This window comes from Diabrotica virgifera, chromosome 2, assembly GCF_917563875.1.
Source record: "Diabrotica virgifera virgifera chromosome 2, PGI_DIABVI_V3a".
Taxonomy (NCBI): Eukaryota; Metazoa; Arthropoda; class Insecta; order Coleoptera; family Chrysomelidae; genus Diabrotica; species Diabrotica virgifera.
The window spans coordinates 214,303,236-214,324,930 of record NC_065444.1 but is presented as its reverse complement, the minus strand read 5'-3'; the positions used below and the strand labels follow the sequence as shown (position 1 = coordinate 214,324,930).

The 21,695-nt window shown below is 36.3% G+C and overlaps 1 protein-coding gene across 2 annotated transcripts in view; it reads right to left on the bottom strand.

The window, feature by feature from the left end:
• Positions 1-253: 253 nt before the first annotated feature.
• The window catches only part of LOC126879813 (ankyrin repeat family A protein 2-like), a 41,597-nt gene continuing 20,155 nt past the window's right edge, over positions 254-21,695 (bottom strand). Inside the window, exons 3-4 of one of the 2 annotated variants that reach the window (XR_007696285.1) lie at positions 16,680-16,790; positions 254-1,944 (exon numbers count right to left, since the gene is read on the bottom strand). Coding sequence is in view for 1 of the 2 variants with exons in the window: in XM_050643082.1 (XP_050499039.1) it covers positions 1,844-1,944 (101 nt within the window). In the remaining variant the exon portion in view is untranslated. The remainder of the gene's footprint in view (positions 1,945-16,679; positions 16,791-21,695) is intronic. The other variant, XM_050643082.1, reaches the window with a different exon arrangement.

The following is a 21,695-nucleotide window of genomic DNA, read 5'->3' as shown; positions in this document are numbered from 1 at the left end:
ATCAAAAGATTTTTTTAACTGGCCAACTGTAGAAGACGTTCTTCTCTATTGTTCCTAAGGCCCAAGCCAAATGACCCGACAATATCTCTTAAACTCAAATATGGTGCATTTTCAGTTTTTCCCACCTTGGCGTTAGTCTCTAATAATATTTACTTGCTTCTTTTGTGGGATTTTCTTCAAGATGTTTTTTTACCTTGTTGATAGGACAAATCCATCCTCTATTGCTAGGTAGTGCAAAGAATCAAAAACAAAATTAAGGGTATAAAATTTGATTTTATTAATAAAATATTTACAAATATATAATCTTTGATCGTCTTTGTACATGTAATACAAGAATAATAAATTTTAACCATCAATTTTGATGTCTAATAACCTTCTCTATATGAATCACATCGAGCCAAATGATACACTCAGCATTTATAATTGTCTAGGCGCCAAATAGAGGTCACCGTGTCCTTTTCAATTCTGATGGACAAACTCAACGGTTTCTTATAAATTTTTGGCTGCTGATTACGAATTTCGAGGGTGGATTTCGATCAGAGTGGTCAAAAAATTGTTATAAACAATTTAATTGTTTATAAGGCTCTGGCTCTTTAAGAATATTTTGAGCTTATGAAAATGTTCGTAAGTTTATTTTTGGTCAAAAATCGATATTTTAATAGCGCGTTCTGAGGCGCATGATCGGCTATAGACAGAATTGACAGTAGTATGTTATATTTGTAGACATTTACAGACATATTAAGAATAGGCAAGGCCTCCTGCCTGATCAAAATAGTGTAACACGAGAGCAGTCGATCGGTGTCTTTACCGTGATATTACATGACTGTGAGCCGTCTTGAGCCTCAGTGCGTGCTATTAAATTATCGATATCTTGGCCAAAAATAAACCTACGAACGCTTTCCTAAGCTCAAAATATTCCTTTTGAGTTTTTCTATTATTAATGTTAATTAAAGTATAAATGTTTATTGCTCAAATTTACTAAAAACCCTTATAAACAAATTAATGTACAAATTTTTTAAGAAAATTATAACTTCAAACGAGTATAACTTTAAAAACAAATGAAGATAAAGTAATTTGACAAACATTGTTTGGAAGTCTATTAATTAAGCTTTAAAATGAGACCGTGAAAAGCTCATTTGCATATGTAGAAGCCGCGTTACGATCGATAAAGCGTCGAAAAATACATTACAATATCGATATCTTGGCCAAAAATAAATTTACGAACATTTTCATAAGCTCAAATTGTTCCTTTTGAGTTCGTCTATCATTATTGTTAATTAAAGTATAAATGTTTATAGCTCAAATTTGCTTGAAACCCTTATACACAAATTAATGCTCAATTTTTTTAATAAAATTATACTTTCAAACGGGTATAACTTTAAAACAAATTAAGATAAAGTTATTTAACGAACTTTGTTTGAAAGCCTATTAATTAAGCTTTAAAATGAGACCTTCTAAGGCTCATTTGCATGCGTAGAAGCCGAGTTACGATCGATACAGCTTCTAAAAATACTTATTTTGCAATTGGCAATTTGCTATGTGCACTAATTTTACGATATCTTGAGTTCTAATTGTTGGATTTAAGTTTAGTAAACGTTTTTTTCTTTGTTTTTTATTAAGGACCAAATTTTATTTGAAACATTTTTTATCTCTTTTAGTTTATGAGTCACTCGGATCGAAATCCACCCTCGAAATTAGTAATCAGCAGCCAAAAATCCATAAGAAACCGTTGAGTTTGTCCATCAGAATTGAAAAGGACACGCTGACCCCCCTAGACTATAAATTTTGGTACCAATAGTAAAATCTGTACAAACTTTGTATCCAAACCAAATAATGATAATATTCAATTGGAAAGTTCCTGTAAAACTGCACTACTTCCACTTGGTTCAACTGCTATTATTGACTCTAGTTGCAAAATTAGGAAATTTTCAATAACGGTCTGAGCTGCAACAGAAAAATGTAAAATTAATATGTGTTTGCTTTTAGTCAAAATTTTACTGTTAAATCGTTGTTCAATAATATAAGAAATGAAAAAAAAATAGAGACGTACTCGCAATCATTTATTCAAGTGCTCCGACGACCGGTTTCGCTCTATACAATTTGCAGAGTATCATCAGATCAACGGTTATAAGTAAACTAAATGATGCTGATACAAAAATTAGCGTTTGCAAAAATTAAGAAATAAGCTACTATAGTGCAGACTTTAGAAACCATTCCTTGTATCGGCATCATTTAGTTTACTTTTAACCGTTGAACTGATGATGCTCTGCAAATTGTAGAGAGCTAAACCTGTGGTCGGAGTAATACAATAAATGATTGCGAGTACGTCTCTCTTTTATTTCATTCACAATGAACTCGCATATGCAACCCGTTCCACATTTTAACATAGGAAATATTATATCGCACCTCCGCTCAAAGAGTGCCATAAGTCAAAAAAGCATAGGTAAAAGGTAAAGGTAAAGTTTTCAATCCTAATATGTAGCAACATTAATAATATTGAAAGATATTAAAAATATTACTAAAAGATTTTTAAATTGAAAACTTATCTGCTGCAAAGAAGACAAAGGGAGGGAATTCTAAAAAGTTGCAATTCACAACCCCCGTGTGCAGCTTGGTAAAGTTCCAACGGAAAATGGACCTAGTTACTCTATAGGAGTAATACTAATATAAAATAAAAAAATGTATACCATTTTTATTCAGTTGCAATGCGAAGACAAAACAATCTTATTTTTCACTTAGAACAGGGAGCGCAGTCCAGTACTCTGAATCAACGATTTTCGACTCTTATTGGAGTCTCATCGGAGAGACGTAGGCCTGCTGCTCTCTGCTCGAAGTGACCAAACCATGAAAGTTTATCCCCACACTGCAACTGACGTGTATCGATTAAGTGCCGGCGCAAATTGATCCTAAGCGAACACAACCTGGCACCGGCGAGGTGCGTAGAGAGTTCTGCGCATCCTAATATCACTGAATACAGTGCCAGGTCTAGCATGCGAACGTTTGTCATCGGCGTACAGTTTTCTGGTGTCGTGGGACGCGTGACTCAATTCTCAGTTGCGGTTTTGTTTTCGAGATGGACGTAGAAAAGCTAATAGAACTCGTTCGGAATTACTATTATTATAAACAACACTGATTGTGATTGGATTGTCGTTGCAAAAACTGCTTACCTATTACATATATTTATATCTTGTCTACATATTTTATTTTTAAGCATGAACAATCCCGGTATGATGACACATTTTATTTGAGGGTTGTGCGATATTCACAGATATGCTTAAAGGTTTTTAATGATAATGTTGTGTAGATTTAAGAAATGAATGATATTTACAAAATTTTTATACCTATAGAAAAGGGATTACGCCATCATTTGTGACATTGTATTTCTAGGCCTGGATCTCGCGTACCAACAAAAAGTTGATTAATAGCAAGCTGAAAATTTGTTAATAGCTTAACGGTGTCTCGTCAGACAAACTTTGATGTACAGGAACACTGAAACAGGGGAAGTTTTAATTGTGGAACAGGTTAAAAATTTGGAAAGTCAGACTACAAAAACGTTCCATATATTTTGCCGGACATACCTTCCAATTGATTTGTTACCATTTCATTAAACTCTCATGGAAACATTAGACTGGTGTTTATCACTAACTGGGCATTTTAATGAGTGAAACAGGAAGAACATGTCAAATAACAGGAATCATGTTGGTTAGTAATAGCAGTCTGATTTTTGAATGAGAGTTTAATGATAGGGTAACAAATCGATTGGTTGTTCTGTCCGACAAAATACATGGGACGTTTTCGTAATGTGACGTTCCAAAATTTTCAACTGTTTTACTATTAAACCTTCCCCTGTTCCAGTGTTCCTGTACATCAAAGTTTGTCCGAATAGACACCGTTAAGCTACTAACAAATTTTCAGTTTGCCGGATCCAGGTCTATAAAGTATGTTTTGCTTTTAAAATAAAAGGTGTCCTTCATTTTGTGTAGGTTCATTTAATAAAAATAAAAGTTAAGTTTCTGTAATACTTAAGAGGCGGCATTTCGAAGACTTGCATCATATTGAAAAGATGTACCGCACGGCTCTGTAGTTAGTGTGGCTTTTGCCAATAAATCAAAGTTATGCGTTTACAAGAGCATATTATTTGAAAAATAAGGAGTACCATAATGTGTCATAATTATAATCTCCTTTATACAGATCAAAAAATTGTTTAGTATGTATTTCTAAATCCACACAATCATTGGAAAATGATTCATGGTAAAAAATATCTATTAATGACACTGTTATCGACAAAGTGGATCAATTTTAAACTTGTCATCATATATTTATTAGACTTTTGTTTATCGTTAAAAATTAAATGATGGCTGTGAATTGTATTTTTTGTGTTATTTAATATTTTAGCAAAAACATAATCATCAAAAATCTTATTTAAAACATGCGAACCGTTTTTGCAATCACAATCAATGCAGTGTTTAACTTATGCTTGTTATTATAAAGGTATGTAGAAATAGAATACTCAGTGTAAGATATCTTTTTATGCACCCCGCTTATGATCAAATTCGATGTTTTAGAAAGTCATACCGCTACGACTACTAGGTAGACGTGTAAGATATTTTTAAAACGTTACTAGTTACATGTACGGAACTACCGTTTTTTAGTTGCCTACTCAATTCAGTACAAGGATCAGATACATCAGTATTTTGTAATCAGTATTTGTACTCAGTACCACTGAGAACCGGTATCAATAGTAACCGTTACACGTTTGCACTTATTTTGCCCGTCTCTATTCGTTACGGCGACAGCCGACGGTCGGGTTAGCTTGTGTTTAATATGCGGCACGCTAGAAAAATAACTGCACAGGTCACCGGTCCCACCAGCGCAGGTTGTGACTCGCTTAGGTTCAATATGCGCCGGGACTAAGTGATGACTCCAATAAGAGTCGAAAATGGTCGATTCAGAGTGCTGGACTGCGCTCCCTGTTCTAAGTGAAAAATAAGATTGTTTTGTCTTCGCATTGCAACTGAATAAAAATGGTATACAGTTTTATTTTATTTTATATTAGTATTACTCCTATGGAGTAACTAGGTCCATTTTCCGTTGGAACTTTACCAAGCTGCAGACGGGGGTTGTGAATTGCAACTTTTTACTTTACTTTACTACTTTACTGAAAACTTTACCTTTCAATTGCCAGATGACGCTAGTCACCTAATCCATACACGTCAGTTGCAGTGTGGGGATAAACTTTCATGGTTTGGTCACTTCGAGCAGAGAGCAGCAGGCCTACGCCTCTCCGATGATGACTACAATAAGAGTCGAAAATCGTCGATTCAGAGTGCTGGACTGCGCTCCCTGTTCTAAGTGAAAAATAAGATTGTTTTGCCTTCGCATTGCAACTGAATAAAAATGGTATACATTTTTATTTTATTTCAAAAAAGCAAAGTTTCGAGAAAACGACGTTTAAAGTTTATCCTACAACATTTTCGGGTTTAATTAAAAAACTATTAAAATTAGAATAATAACTATTTTAGTCAGTTACAATAATGGTTTTTGAAGTTCTATAAGTATATGTATACACCAGGGTATATTCTATGATCTAAGTATTTTGTTGTTAAAGATGTTCAAAATTTATCTAAGCGTTCCATAGTAACAATATATTACTAAAATCACTTTATCACTTTTTTTTTCTCCATTAGTTTATATTGTACTTATAGGATATAAATTATTGTAATCACTGAATACATAGTTAGTGAAAAAGTAATCATATTAATGAACTGAATTAATAATTTAAGCGATTATATAATAGGCCTGGATCCCGCGTACCAAAAAAAAGTTGATTAATAGCAATCTGAAAATTTGTTAATAGCTTAACGGTGTCTAGTCGGACAAACTTTGATGTACGGGAACAATGGAACAGGGGAAGTTTTAATTGTGGAACAGTTTAAAAATTTGGAACGTCAGATTACGGAAACGTCCAATGTATTTTGTAGGACAGAACATCCAATTGATTTGTTACCCTTTCATTAAACTCTCATGCAAAAATTAGACTGCTATTACTAACCAACATGATTCCTGTCATTTGACATGTTCTTCATGTTCCACTCATTAAAATGCCCAGTTGATGATAATACCAGTCTGATTTTTGCATGAGAGTTTAATGAAATGATAACAAATCAATTGGAAGTTATGTCCGACAAAATACATGGAACGTTTCCGTAGTCTGACGTTCCAAATTTTTAACCTGTTAAAAAATTAAAAGAAAATTCTAATTTCACGTATTCACGAGATTCGGATAATTGTAATTTGAATAAAACAATGTATTACATGTCTATTACAGTTATGCTATTCCATATGTTGCATCACTTATAAATACATAACTATTGTATTATATTTTAAGTAAATAATTTTTTACACAGTTCCTTATTGTGTAATTTCGATTGTTTGTCTTCTTTTAGTATTTTTTTAATTTGTAGTTAATTTTTTGTATGAAAGGGGGCTAAATTTTGTTTTGTCCGGGGCACTCAAAACCGTAGAACCGGCCCAGAGTATGTATCAAATCATATTTATAATCCGGTCAACTTAGACATCAAAATAGTTGGCAAATAACAAAAATTGCCGGAGAGCCAAATTTTGGTGGAGAGCTAGAGTTTGCCGTAACAAATAAAGTTTTAAAAGCATATCGATCCCATGTATGCAACAAAAGTTATTCGGGGTCAAAGGTCAAAATTTGATATTTTTTTGATTTTTCTCGAAAACGGTAAGTTTTATCAAAAAAAAACATCAAACCAAAGTTGTAGATCTTAACATTCTCTACAAAAATAATCTTTACAATTTTTTTCCTAAAAGTTACCATTCCTGAGATATCGCGATTTTAAAAGTTACTTTATACATTATATGCACATATAAGCCACGTATATACATAATGTGGCACTTAAGGGCACCCAAAGTCCCATTTAACGACAATGTTAACATTATGTCATATAGCTCTGTAACCAAAGCACTTAGAGACCTAATTTTTGTTTTATTTTGAAACTACACGTATTGTTTAGTCCCGCGTAGATTTTTGTAAAGTTAGAGCGAAAGAAACATTTATTTTAAAAATTTTTAAAATACTCTTACAAAAAAAAACCCAAAAAGTTTAGATTTTATTTTTATTTTACTTGTTTTTGTACATTTTTCAATAAAAATTTACGCGGGACTAGATATTATCTATCTACAATTACTGTAAAAATTTGGACCTTCTATCGTCTAAGGAACCAGAGATATCTGACATCAAAAGCTAAAAACGTAGTATTCGGGAAATCGCAAAAACATTAAACACTCTAAAAGGCTATAAAGCTACCGGTACACGATAAGTTGAGTGCAGACGTTCAGAAAACAAATAGTTTTGTAACCATGGATATTTAATACTATAATGTGTTATATATCGTTGGAAAGAGAAGATTTCAGAGAATAATTTTCAATCATAACCCAAAAAACTTAAAAAATTCAATTTTCGGACTTTGCCTGCCCTTAAGGCTATGGGTACATAATTCGCAAATATTTTACGTGTATCCCTACTTTTTCTGTCTTTACACGGCAAATTACGTGTAGTAAAATTCACACTGGTGTGGATATGTAAACATTACTAGAATGTCATTCTACTTGAAAATGTCATAATTAATTTAAAGAGATGGCTTTTGAATGTTCTTGGATAACTGTTATTTTTATAATTGCAAATTATTAATTCAGTTAATAAATGTAATAATTTTTTCACTAACTATGTTTTCAGTGATTGTAATAATTTATTTGTACAACAAAAACTAATAATCAATCGAGAAAAGAGGAAAAGTGTTAAAGTGATTTTTTAATAATATGTTGTTATTTTGGAACGCTTACAATTTTGAACATCTCTAACAACAAAATACTTGGATCACAGGATATATCTGATGTATTCTCTGCTTGGATCTTTCACAAATAATACACAATAAATAACTTTTTATTAAGTTCACGTCTTAAATCAATTATTTATCAAATACACTATATATCAATAATATTTAATCAATTTCTCAAAATATTCCCGATGCAATGTCAAATATTTAAAATTGTCACTGATTGTCAGTGTCTGACTGACAATATATGCTGACAATATTATATTCGGTTGAGTGCGTTGTAAGACAAAGACAGATTTGGAAAATATTACCACGGCATTGTGTTCATTTTTTTCAAATCCTGAAAAAACCAATAAATATTTTTGAAAAATTTAAACGCAGAATGAAAGACTAAATTATTACCGAGGGCCGAAAGTCCCTTAGAATAAATAAAAAGTTTATTTTGAATGAGATATTTGAATTTAAAAATCACACTAAATTTTCTCTTAGTTTTTTCACCCCTGTAACTTATTAAAATAAACATTGTAGAAGTTCTCAGGGACTTTCGGCCCTCGCTAATAACGTAATCTTTCATTCTGCGTTTAAATTTTTCCAAAATACTTATTAGTTTTCTCAGGATTTGAAAAAAATGAATCCCCATTTGAATAGCATTGCAGCCGCAAATACGTTCCGATCCTCTTAAGACAAGTATAAATGCCTATTTGTGTCTCTTTTACATAATATATTATACTATTCTGAAAATATTTCTTCAAAAGATAATCAGACCCAAACTGAATTTCCTCAATCCACGTGGCCTTGAAAAACATTTGGCTATACCATTGTTTAAAAAAGAACAGATTGTCATATTATCTGTTTCTTTTAGTGCTATAGGTTCAGTTCAAGTGAATATAAGTACTTATTACAAGCGTCTACCATTTAGTAGACATTACGGGCTTACAGTGACCGTGGTAGTGAGTAAGTCTCTCGGTAGCCGCCGAAGAGACAAGACGTGCAGAGTGCGGACGAGCAGCAGCAGCAGCGCAACAAGTCGAGGAGAGGGAAGTGCTTTGGTGTAACGTACTTCTTAGTACGGCTGTGAATGTAAGCACAGCAACACTAGAGCGCTCGCTCTCGCTAGACGCGAAGACGTGGAAGCAGAGGCAAAAGCCAACCTCTTGGATGTGGTGAAACTCAGGAAGTTTGATTTCATTGAATTTTCTGAGACATTGCAAACAAGGGTTGGAAAGCAGAATAAGCAATAGCGGGCTCGACGTGAGCCCGCTACGGGATACTCTCTGTGCCTCCGTTAGGAATGGGTACAGTTTAAAACACTGTGCCTCGACACTGCAAGGTGTAGTTATTTAAAATACATCTTGCAGCCCCGGCCCCTAAGGTCAGAGAGTTGAGAAAATCAAGAGGATCCCGTACCTAGTTCTGTCTAGGTACGAGAACTACCGCGCTGTTGTGCAGGGAGCCAACCCTGAAGTCGATGTGGTGTCGGGCCAATCGGCTGAAAAAAAGGCTTCTTCTAAAAGTTAGGTTACCGCTCCCAACCAAAGATGACACGAGTCAGATCTCGGTCACCCCCCAGATCCAAGGCGCTTTCCCCGCCAAGATATGCAGACTCTAAAGAGTCCCTCCTGTTACAGCACCCTGAAGAGAGCAGCGATGACCACTCGAGCGACCAGGAAGATGGAAAAGACGGTTTTACGATCCAAAATCGTAGAACAAGAAAAAAGAAAAAGAAGTCAAAAGGCAAGGACTCCACGCAGAACGTCGAGACCACCGAGAACGTCACCGAAGCCACCCAGGAAGTCGAGGATTCCCAGAACATCGAGGCCACCCAGGAAGTCGAGGACATGGACGAAGACGTCCCAGGCGCCGAAGGCGGGGGCACTACCAAACGTCAGCGGGTTGAAGAGGATGCCGCCAGCGAAGACGAGCTGACAAGGGCCAACGAAGAAATCAACCGACTCAGAACCCTGATGAAAGAATTTGCAGCAAACGTTGATGCAAACAACAAAAAATATGAAGAGGTGATCGCACAACAGAAGGCAGAGATCAAAGAGCTGAATACGGAGATTCGACGAATGAGCGAAAAGATGGATGCCAGATTCGACGAGTTGATAGCTCTCCAGAAACAACTCGCAAAGAAACCGGAGAAGAAAAACCCCGAAAAGACGGACAAAAAACCACCAGTAGAGCAGCCTGCCACCAAAAAGATGACCACCGAGCAGACTCGACCACCCAGCCAGAAGGCTACCACCTCGACGAAGGAGGCGTCCACCCAACAGAGGAAAAAGAGAAAGGAAGAGTTTCCACCCCTGGTGACACTAACCGACGAGGAAGACGCCACATGGACGTCCAACCAAGAAAAAGCCATGAAACTAGCTCCCCAGGTACAGCTACCCCTCCCCGAAGAACCAGTTCCATCCACGAGCACAGATAGGGACGCGCTTGCCGCTTCCAGTCAAACTGATACAGTGTCAATGGAAACAAACCAAAACGAAGAAGACGCCGAAGAAGCCGTGTTACCTGAAAACCAGGTAACACCATACAGAAAACCGCCTGTAATTAAGTTACAGAGTGTCAGCGAGACAGGGGCTATTCTTACCATAGCCCAGGGCAAAGGCATCATCACCACAAACAAAATCTCCAGAAGTGGCAGAGAGACGCTCATCCAGGCTAAAAGCCCGGATGACTACAGAAAGATGACAAGGATAGTGGAGGAATATGCAGAAGCATACGCCGCCAAAGAGAAAAAGAGGCTACAATGGATAGCCTTTCCACTCGACGAAGACAGGAAACCAAAATTAGTGTTACGAGGATTGCCCACGAATACCACCGAGAAGGCAATCCAAGAAGACATGGCAAACCAATATGGAATAACCTGCCACACAGCACGTAACATGTCTACGAGAGTAGGGAAAAGGAGGCCACTACCCATGTTTGTCATGACACTGGATCAGGAAGACGTGGAAAAAGCAAAGCGGGTAACGAACCTGTGCCACATGAAAGTTGTGGTAGAGGACCTACACAAGGCAGCAGGACCGACGCAGTGCTTCAACTGCCAAGGGTACCATCACGCCCAGAACTCGTGTCACAAGGACCCGAGATGTGTGAAGTGCGGCGAAGAACACCACTCAAAGCAGTGCCAGAGAGCCAGAGAAGTCAAGGCAACGTGTGCCAACTGCAATGGGAGCCACCCAGCCAACTACAGAGGATGTCCTAGGTGCCCAACCTGGGGGAGGCCTCCACCACAGAGGTCACAACAGCGACCACCACCAAACCGAAGACAGCAGGCAACCGGGGTATCCTACGCGCAAGCCACGCAGGGAGACCAACCAGCGCAGAACAACACACCGTCCAACCGACCAACCCTCCCAGACGAAGAGTACCTAGTCAGGATGGTCACAAACATCGTGACTAAGGTAGTCCAAGAGGTGATACTCAGCACCAGGCAGGCACAGAACTAATGGCAGAGAGGGGATACTTGAGGATAGGCTCCTGGAACCCGGGCGGCATAACCACAAATCAGAACATACTAGATGAACTCGCCAACAGATACGAGATGGACATCGTAGCAATTCAGGAAACAAAACTGACCAACAACTTCAACCTAAAGTTTCCTGGATACGACGTATATAGGAACGACCTCACTAGAAGATCAGGAGGAACGGCCATCCTAGTAAAGAAGGGTATTAGACACACCAGTTACACTACTCCACCACTGGTCAACATGGAAGCCACAACAATAGAAGTTAACATGAGGCAAGGCGCAATAAGGATCACATCAGCCTACGTAAGACCACAAGACCCTTTAATGGACGATGACCTAGATGCGTTCCTAAACATCGCCGAACCATCCATCATAATAGGAGACCTGAATGCAAGATCCCCCAACTGGAACGACAGAGCTACGAACAGGAATGGACGACTACTAAACAGATACATAGAAAATAACGAAGACACAATAGCAATGGGCCCAGAAGAACCTACCCACTACCCAGGAAACGCACTTCCGACACACATCGACTTAGTTGTAGCCAAAAACCTAGGACTGCAATCAGAATTAATCACGCTGGACGAAGGATCAACTGACCACCACCCCATCCTATTAGAAATCGGAACATGGGAAGAGACAAACCCGCCAAAAAGAACAAAAAAGAAAATAAAGTGGACTAACTACAAAAGGTTAGTAAGTGAAGGAATAAACATAGTGCCAGTAATAAACAATCCAGAAGAAATAGAAGGAAAAGTCCTAGAGTTCGAAAATATCATCCAAGAGGCAATTAGAAACAGCACAACAGAGGAAGATGTCGAGATATTCATGGGAAGGTTCAAAGACATACCACAAGAAACACAAGAGTTGATAAGGGAAAAAAATAGAGCAAAGAAAACAGCAAAAAGAACAAGAAACAGAGTAGATAAATCCTGGGCAAATACTTTAAATAGGGAGGTCCAAACGGCCCTAAAACTCCACCGTAGCGAAAAATGGGACAACTTTGTACAAGAGATGGAAGAACAAGACTCAAACATGAGAAATGTCTGGAAGCTCCAGAAAATGTTGAGAAGCGACAGGAAACCCATCCCCCCACTACATGGAAGATACGGCATGGTATACACCATAGAAGACAAAGCAGAGGCAATGAGGACTACACTCGAAGATGAATGCAGACTGAACTTCCACCAAGATGAAGACGACGACTTCCTGGAAGAAGTCGAAGAACAAGAAGAAGGACCAGAAGACCCAGAGGACTTCATCCCCCCAACATCACCGGAAGAAATCAATGAACATATCAAAAATAGTTCACCGAGAAAAGCGCCTGGCCTCGACGAAATAACCAACAGAGCCCTAAAATATTTGCCCAGAAAAGCTATAGTGTATTTCACAAATATTATAAACGCAATATTAAGATTCAAGACATTCCCAAACAGATGGAAAGAGGCCCGTGTCATCATGATTCCAAAACCTGGCAAGAATCACACATTCCCACAGAACTACAGGCCAATCAGCTTACTTCCAGCGATCAGCAAGATAGTGGAAAGAGTCATCCTCAGCAGACTGCAAGCGGAAACAACCCGACTAAATATCATCCCAGAGGCTCAATTCGGATTTAGAGCAGAGCACTCCAGCGAACTACAAGTCCTCAGGCTAACCGAATACATAGCAGCCGGTTTCAATGATAAGCAGTACACTGGAGCAGCGTTCCTGGATGTAAGCAAGGCATTCGACAGAGTCTGGCACAAGGGGCTCCTATTCAAAATGCGGGATTACGGGTACAGCGGAGCGATGACGAGGCTAATCTCGTCGTACTTGGGCGGCCGGAGGTTCAGGATTCGGATAGGACAAGTCCTGTCCGAACTCGGAATCCCGGAGGCTGGAGTACCACAGGGAGCGGTCTTGTCACCCCTGCTGTACACGATATACACCGCAGATGTACCTAGAACACCAGGTACCCTCATGAGCCTCTACGCCGACGATACAGCAATAGCGGCCAAGCATAGAAACGCAGATATAGCAGTGACCAACCTACAAACTGCACTAGAAGAAATTGAAGCATGGTGTATCAAATGGAAGATAGCCATAAATTCAGAGAAAACACAAGCGGTTCTATACAAGAAAGGGAGACAGCAGCCAGAGGAACAATTGAGGGTGCAGAACAGGCCCATCGAGTGGAAAAACGAAGCCAAATACCTAGGAGTCATTATGGATAAAGGATTAACCTTCCAAAAACACGTAGAAGCCACAGTCCAGAAGGCCAACATAGCAAGAGCGAATCTAAGAGGACTCACAGGCAGAAAAAGTAAACTAACACTCAAAACAAGGTTAAGATTGATAAATAGTATAATCCTACCGGTATTAACTTATGCGTCTCTCGCATGGGGACACGTATGTAATACACACAAGAAGAAGATCCAAGCAGTCCATAACAACAGCTTGAGGGAGGCCGTCAGAGTCCCAAGATATGTAGCTGAAAGATTCCTGTTCAGAGAACTCCAACAGGTGAGAGTCACAGAAACCATGACAGACAAGGCAAGGGTCAAATTCGCAGAATTAGAACATCACCCAAATTACATACTGCGAGAGACGCTAAGATACGACGAGTTCCACCGATGGAAGCACAGACGCCCGAAACAACAAATTATAGGATAAACTAAAAGTGATAAGTGATAGTAGTGTGTTCGTAGCTCGAAACAAGTGCCGAAGATAGCGTTACCCACGAAGTCCAAGTACCACGACCACCTCCAAGGTAAGCAAATATTAGAAAATTAGAAGGGCCTTAAGCCCCCAAAAAAATTCATATAAAATAAAAAAATGGCGAAAGCCCCCAAAAAAATTAAAAAAACCAAAAACACAAAAAAATTAGAGCATCGAGTCGTCGGGCGGGGCCCAGCAGGGCCCAACAGGGCTCGGTGGGGCTCGGCACGATGACTCGGGGCCCAAGCAAGCAATTTTTAGTACCGCGGATAAGTTATTAAGAAGATAAAGGCATAGAGCGCATCACGCTGGGCCTAGTTTTTTGCATTCGATTAGGATACCACAGTGGAATCTTATTACCCAGGGTTCCATTGTGAAGAGCATTTGGCTACGATAGTTGTGCCTCCATCGCGCATCAGCGTGCTATGGGGGGGAAAGGGATGGCCTGGGGCATTGGAGCGAGGTGGGGTGATCCCTGTATAACTCGGGTCAAAACACCTCGCCCCAATGACTTGTTACACCCGAATGTACTCCTTCGAGAGGGTGAACAAATCCCACAGGTCGGGTTAAATCAAATTGCTTGCTTGCTTGCTTGCAGTGACCGTGGTATTTGACGGCTACACAGTGACTCGACAAAGAATATTAAAGCTGCAGAACAACGTCGTCGAACTACAAAAACATCATCGGGTTCCGAGATTATCTTTGATGAAAATATAACAGTTCCAGCGAATCAACAACAATTTTTCGCTAACATTAATAATAAATCTCGTTTCATTTCCATGTTAACTGACAAATTAACAGCTGCGAATATTGAAGTGAAACAAGCTAAAAATGACGCAGATGTCTTTATAATTGAGACAGCAATTGAAAAATTTAAGGCAACAAATACAACAATTGTAGTTGGTGAAGATGTTGATTTGTTAGTACTGCTTACTGCAAGGACTCCAGTAAATAAAGTTATTTATTTTCTGAAACCTGGAAGGGCTCAACAGCGAACAGAGATATATTCTTCGAAAAGTTTATCGGCTTATCCCAAATGCCAAAAGTACATTTTGTTTTTACATGCGATAACCGGCTGCGACACTACGTCAGCAATGTACAGAAGGGGCAAAACGTCAGTACTTAAATTATTCGAAAAAAAGATTTGACTGAGACTGACTGCTGTAAAGTTTTTACAGAACTTGATTCCACACAGCAAACAATAATTACGGAAGGAATTCGCTTTCTTCTTGGGGTTTATGGAGCTCCAAAAGAATTAGTTGTCTTGATAAATACCGATACTTAACTTTTGTAAAAAATACGCGCGAAACAAGAAACAAGTACAACTATCATGTCTTCCTCCAACATTAGCATCGGCTTTTCAACATTTGTATCGAGCATATTATCAAGTTCAAACAATGAACTGAATCCAGAAGACTGGGGTTGGAAATTAATAGATAATACTCTGGAACCGATTAAAACCTTACTGCTACCTGCTCGGAATGGGACGTTTCGATGCCGCCGGTTCATCGCAGGCCGTTTCGATGCCGCCGGTTCATCGCCAGTCCATTTCATCGCCGTCATATCTCGCATTTCCTAGAATTCCTAATTAATACTAAAAATAACTAATAATTGTAACTGTCGAAAATTCGGAAATATATCAGATAGCGATTAATTGACTGGCGATCAATCGGCCGGCATCGGCATCGAACTGGCGGCATCGAAACGGCGGCGATGAAATGTCCTAGACCCTACCTGCTCCAGAAAAACTCCTACACACTATTTTTTGCAATTGCAAAAAAGGTTGTAGTGCCAAATGTGGATGTAAAAAAGTCGGGTTGCTGTGTTTTCTAGCGTGTACCAACTGCCAAGGTCAGTCTTGCTCAAATGTCCAGTTTAGTACAACAGAGGAAGACTCCTGTGATTTTAATGAAGAGACCAATGACTCAGTCACATTTGAACAATTTCTGAACGTCCAGCAAGAGTAAGAGGAAGAAGATGAAATCAAAGAAGACTTGACTGTTGAAGTAGACTTTCAAGAATATGATTCTGATTAAAATATCTAAAGAAATCAAAACAATAGTTAACCTAATAATCAATAGCAATATCAATAATCAATATCAATAATAAGGTAATATCTAGAACTTGACCGGTATTGTTTCCTTAAATTATCCTAAAATTGTCAAAACAGTTAGTGGAGCAGGCCTACAGGGGAAACCACGGTAAAAAAACGCGCCGAGTACACTACCTCACAGATGGTGTGGAAACGTGTGCATATCATGTATAATGTGACTATTAGAATCGCGATATCTCAGGAATGGCAACTCTTAGGAAAAAAATAGTAGGGACTATTTTTGTAGAGAATTTTAAGATCTACAACTTTGGTTTAAGGTTCTTTTTTGATAAAACTTACCATTTTCGAAAAAAATCCAAAAAATCTCAAATTTTGATCTTTGGCCCCGAATAACTTTTGTTGCACACATGGGATCGATGGGGACTTTTAAAACTTTATTTGTTATGGTATACCCTAGCTCTCCACCAAAATTTGGCTCTCCGGCAATTTTTGTTATTTCAAATGTCTATATAGACCGGGTTATTAGAGTTTAAATCTAGATATTATTAATCATAAATGATATTTTCAAAATTTAGGAAAATACCTGGTAAGAAGAAAATGGGAAAGATAAACTAATTCCAACGAGACGGTAAAACCACATGCGAAAATTAGAGAACATCTCTCCACATCGATTACGATTCTGGTCTACATCATCCTAAAAAGAAAAAAAATGTAGTAGATAGAATAGTCAGAAAACTCAGAAAAAAGTTTTAAATGAAATCAAATGGACATTTTTTATCAAATATACAAATTAAAAATAATAATTGAAGAAATTCGAATATATATAAAATTTGGTTTTACCCTTTTAAAATTTGAAAAAAGATTTAAACATTATGTTTATATGGGATTAAGCCACAATTGATTGTAATGAAAATTATATTTTTTGATATCACTCATCTTTTGATATCCAGCAATGTCCCATTGGAGAAAACTTTAAAAATAATAAGAACCAAATTAGAGAGAAATGATACATTGACAACAAAAAATCAACTGAATGTATCAGGTATTATGGAGCTACTAACACTTTGCACATATAAGACTTCCAACTAGATAATGATTTCTATAAACAAAATTTTGGCCAGGGCCAGTGATAAGCCATGGGCTTATCATTATCTCCATTATTAGCAGATATATTTATGGAGAATTTCGAACTAAACCTTGTACACAAATGAGGCAAACAACTCACAATATAATGGAGATACGTAGATGATGTGTTCTCCATTTGGCCTCACGGACCAGAAGCTTTAAATAAATTTCTGACGGTCAATAAAGAAGAATGAATCAAATTCACCATGGAAAAAGAAAACAACAATTCTCTTCCTTTTCTGGATGTGGCAATCACAAAAGAAGACATGATATAAAACAAGAGTTTACAAATCATTATATATAGTCTGAAGCACCTGCTCTAATAAAAATGCATTTTAGAAAGAAAAAAAGTTACTAACAAAAATTTTGAGAGAAAATAAGTACCAATTCTCATTTGTAAACAAGGAATTCCACAAGATAGAAGAAAAAAAACCCAGCACCACAAACAGTTCAGAAACACACAACATGGAATTCAAAGATTTTAACAATACCATATGTATCGAGAAATATAGTTATTTATGTATTAAGAGCGAAAAGTGATACCTTGCTTCAGAGTAAGAGTTACCGCTCGACGCGTAGCGGAGAGCGGTAATTACTCGAAAGCAATAATGTCACTTTGCGCTTGTAATACATACAACATTTTTTCTACAATCACTTAATAAAATGAAACTATTTTTAAATCATTAACTTTATTGTGACTATTTTATATATATCATTATAATGTCATAACATTAACTTTTAAATCTTTCAGTTTGAATGTTCAATGTGTTTGTATTGTATGGTTGTACGGTTGCTACGGACAACGCGCGTAAAATCAAACTTTATTCGCTAGAGGTACTCAGTAAACGTCAACTTTTCGTTGCCATTGACAAGCGAAAAAGTCTTCTTTATCAAGTGATTGTAGAAAAAATACATTATACCATCGTTTAGGATACTGTTAAATTAACAACAGACGACATTTGGAACATTTGATTAGGTAGACATTAATATATCAATGTAGTAAACTTTTAATTATTTTCAAATTTAGTTGTACCGGGTGGCGAATTTACAAAACCTATACCATTTCAGTCATGCCAGCGACTGAATTCGAATAGGGTTTGTATGCAGAATATTAGTTACATATCCTATACTATTTCGGTCTAGAAATTAACTGTAGTGGTGTAGGATTTGCAAACGAAATTTTTGATTATTATTGAGCAAATATCTATACTGTTTCAGTCATGTACGTAAAACTAATCAAATATTTACTAAGTGGATTTATTTATCATAAAATTTAGATATGTTTTGAAAATTAAAATGAATAGTATATATTTGGATAATATTAAAAATTAAAAACAAATGAATAATTACTAATGTATGAATATATACAGGATGTCCCTGTAAGTTGGAACCATATGGAAAAATTTTTTATTAACGATTTTACGCAAAAAAGATATTCTTCATAAAAAGTTCTGCATGGTCTAAAACCGAAGATGCAATCATCTGATATTAAGTTTTATTAATAGTATATGAGAGATGTCAAAAAATATGAATTTCTGTCAAGAGTAAAGTATCTTTATACAGAGAGGGGCTAAGTTATGGAATAAATTCATTTTATCTAAAATGGACGACTTGGGAAAAAATCCCGAAACAGGTCGATTTTATTTTTAAATTACAATTTTTTGGCATATATTTCATACTAGTGACGTCATTCATCTAAGCGTGATAACGTAATAGATGATTTTGTTAAATGGGAATAGGGATCGTGTGGCAACTAATTTGAAAGTGTGTTCAATTCTCTGTTCAGTAATATAAACAATAATATCATTATGTATACCAATATAAGGTGACCAAAAAAATATTTTTTAATTAAATTAATTGACGCAAAAAAGAAGAATGTATGTAATTTATTTAACTCAAAATACATTTTACTGCTATCAATAAATAGAGAAAAAAATGTTTATTTCACAAATAAACATTCCGCCTTGCTTAAATTAAATCACAAACAGCCTCCCACGTAACTCTTGGCAGTTTGAACATTTAATTTAAGCAAAAAACCAAATTGCCAAATAAACAGTTTTTTCTATTTTCTGACAGCGATAGAAAGTATTTTGATTGAAGTAAATTGCATACATTCTTCTTTTTTCGTCAATCAATATAATTCAAAAATTGTTTTTTTGTCCACCCTGTATAAATAATGATATTTGTGTTTATATTACTGAATAGAGAATTAAACACCCTTTCAAATGAGGTGCCACACGACCCATATTCCTATTAAAAAAAAATCATCGATTACGTTATCACGCTCAGATGGACGACGTCACTAGTACCTATGAAATATATGCCAAAAAAATTATAATTTAAAAATAAAAATCGACCTGTTTTCCATATAGTTCCAACTTACAGGGACATACTGTATACATATATTCGTACATTAGTAATTACTCATTTGTTTTTAATTTTTAATATTATCGAAATATATATTATTAATTTTAATTTTCAAAACATATCTAAATTTTATGATATAACAATAAATGCACTAAGTAAATATTTGATTAGTTTTACTTGCATGACTGAAACAGTATAGGATATGTAACTAATATTCTGCATGCAAACCCTATTCGAATTCAGTCGCTGTCATGACTGAAATGGTATAGGATATGTAACTAATATTCTGCATACAAACCCTATTCGAATTCAGTCGCTGCTATGACTGAAATGGTATAGGTTTTGTAAATTCGCTACCGGGTGTCCCAATAAGAATGGCTCTCGGCCATATCTCAGAAACCGTTTATAGTACAGCTTTGGGGAAAAAATTTTATAACAAAAGTTGCCTCGGGAAAAGCCTGGAAATTATTTTTATAATTGTAGGTCCACCGCTAGAGGGCATAACTGAACATAAAAAATTTAAAAATTAAAATTTTACAAAAAATGGCTTATGAAAGGGCACTGGAAATTAGATATCGTATTCTTCATAAACTGCGCATATTTGATTTCACAAGTTTAAGTGAGGGTGAGTGGGAACCTTGTTATGAAAAAATGGCTGTAAGTCCGGTTCTGCTAAATAGATTTTTGCAAACTTGGTCTCGTTGCAAACACCTCTTTTTCATCAATGTAATAGTTATAATTTTGAAACAGCCTAATAAGTAATATACCAGCTAGGAGGCGCTATTTTATTTTTTTCAGAAATCTAGTTTTCTTTGGAAAATATTAAATACAAGTATGCATTTTTAATCCTGTATTACAAAATTAGACCAAATTAGCAACAGAATAGCGAAAACCGCATGTCGATACCTTTTTTCTATCTCGAGATATCTTAAGAAACGTGTAAATTTTAGACATAACTGATGCTGTCACATGTAAACGAAGTTCAGGAAATCAAAGTTGAAGCAAGTAGTGTGCTGTGGAAAAAAATAGAGCGTAACACTTGCGCAGTGCCGACAGAAGTGAATAATTCTTATAGATTCGATTATATTCGGTTCGATTCAATTCGATTCCATTCGATTAGATTTAATTTTATTTAATATATATCTTATTCCTATAATTTAATATACATAATATATACCCAATTTAATACATAATAATATATACTAGTGATTTTACCCGTTACTTTTAGGATTATTAAATATAAAGTTACATAAAACTTTAAATCATTTTTCTTAATAAAGTAACCAATATTTTTTTTAATTTTTTTTTTTTATGGCATAGACTTGGGTGTCATTTAGCCAGTCACAACTTTTTTTGTTTTCTGTCCATACATAAGGAAGGCAATGAGGTCCTTAGAGTTCCATAGCAAACTCTTCTACAGCTCTCTACTCAGTTCAAAAGCTGGCCGCTATGGACTGTCCAAGTTGCTCACCACATTTTCCATTATGTATCTTCTTCTTCTTCTTCTTTTTTCATATGTACATAATATACCAAATTATCAGGATTAATAAGTTTAGAGGTTAATTTTAGTTTCACAGATAAATTTCATTAAACAATCATATATGTTCTTGCTGTTCAGAGACAATAGATAGGATACATTGAAAGGTGGAAAAACATTACATTTTATTAAATCTTGGATTAAATTATATGTGCATGGAATATATTTTGCGCACTCAAAGAAAGTATGATTTAAGTCACCAACCTTCTGACATTCTGTACAAAGATTTGAATCAAAAACTTTAATTCTTGCTAGATGTAGAGGGAAACATGCATGTCCACACTTCATTCTAATTAATGTTGTTATATATCTTCGAGGTACTACATAATTTTTAAACCAATATATATTTGGAACAGAAGGTTGAATCAGTGAATACTGAGATTTGGATTGTTTACAAAGATCTCGCCATGATTGACTCCACTGATTTTTAACTCGATGCTTAATAGTGTTAACTAAGTCAGATATGCAAAACTTACGATTATGTGAAGTACCATATTCAATAGCTTTTTTAGCCAAACTATCAACATATTCATTATGCGTTAGTCCTATATGAGCCTTAACCCATAAAAA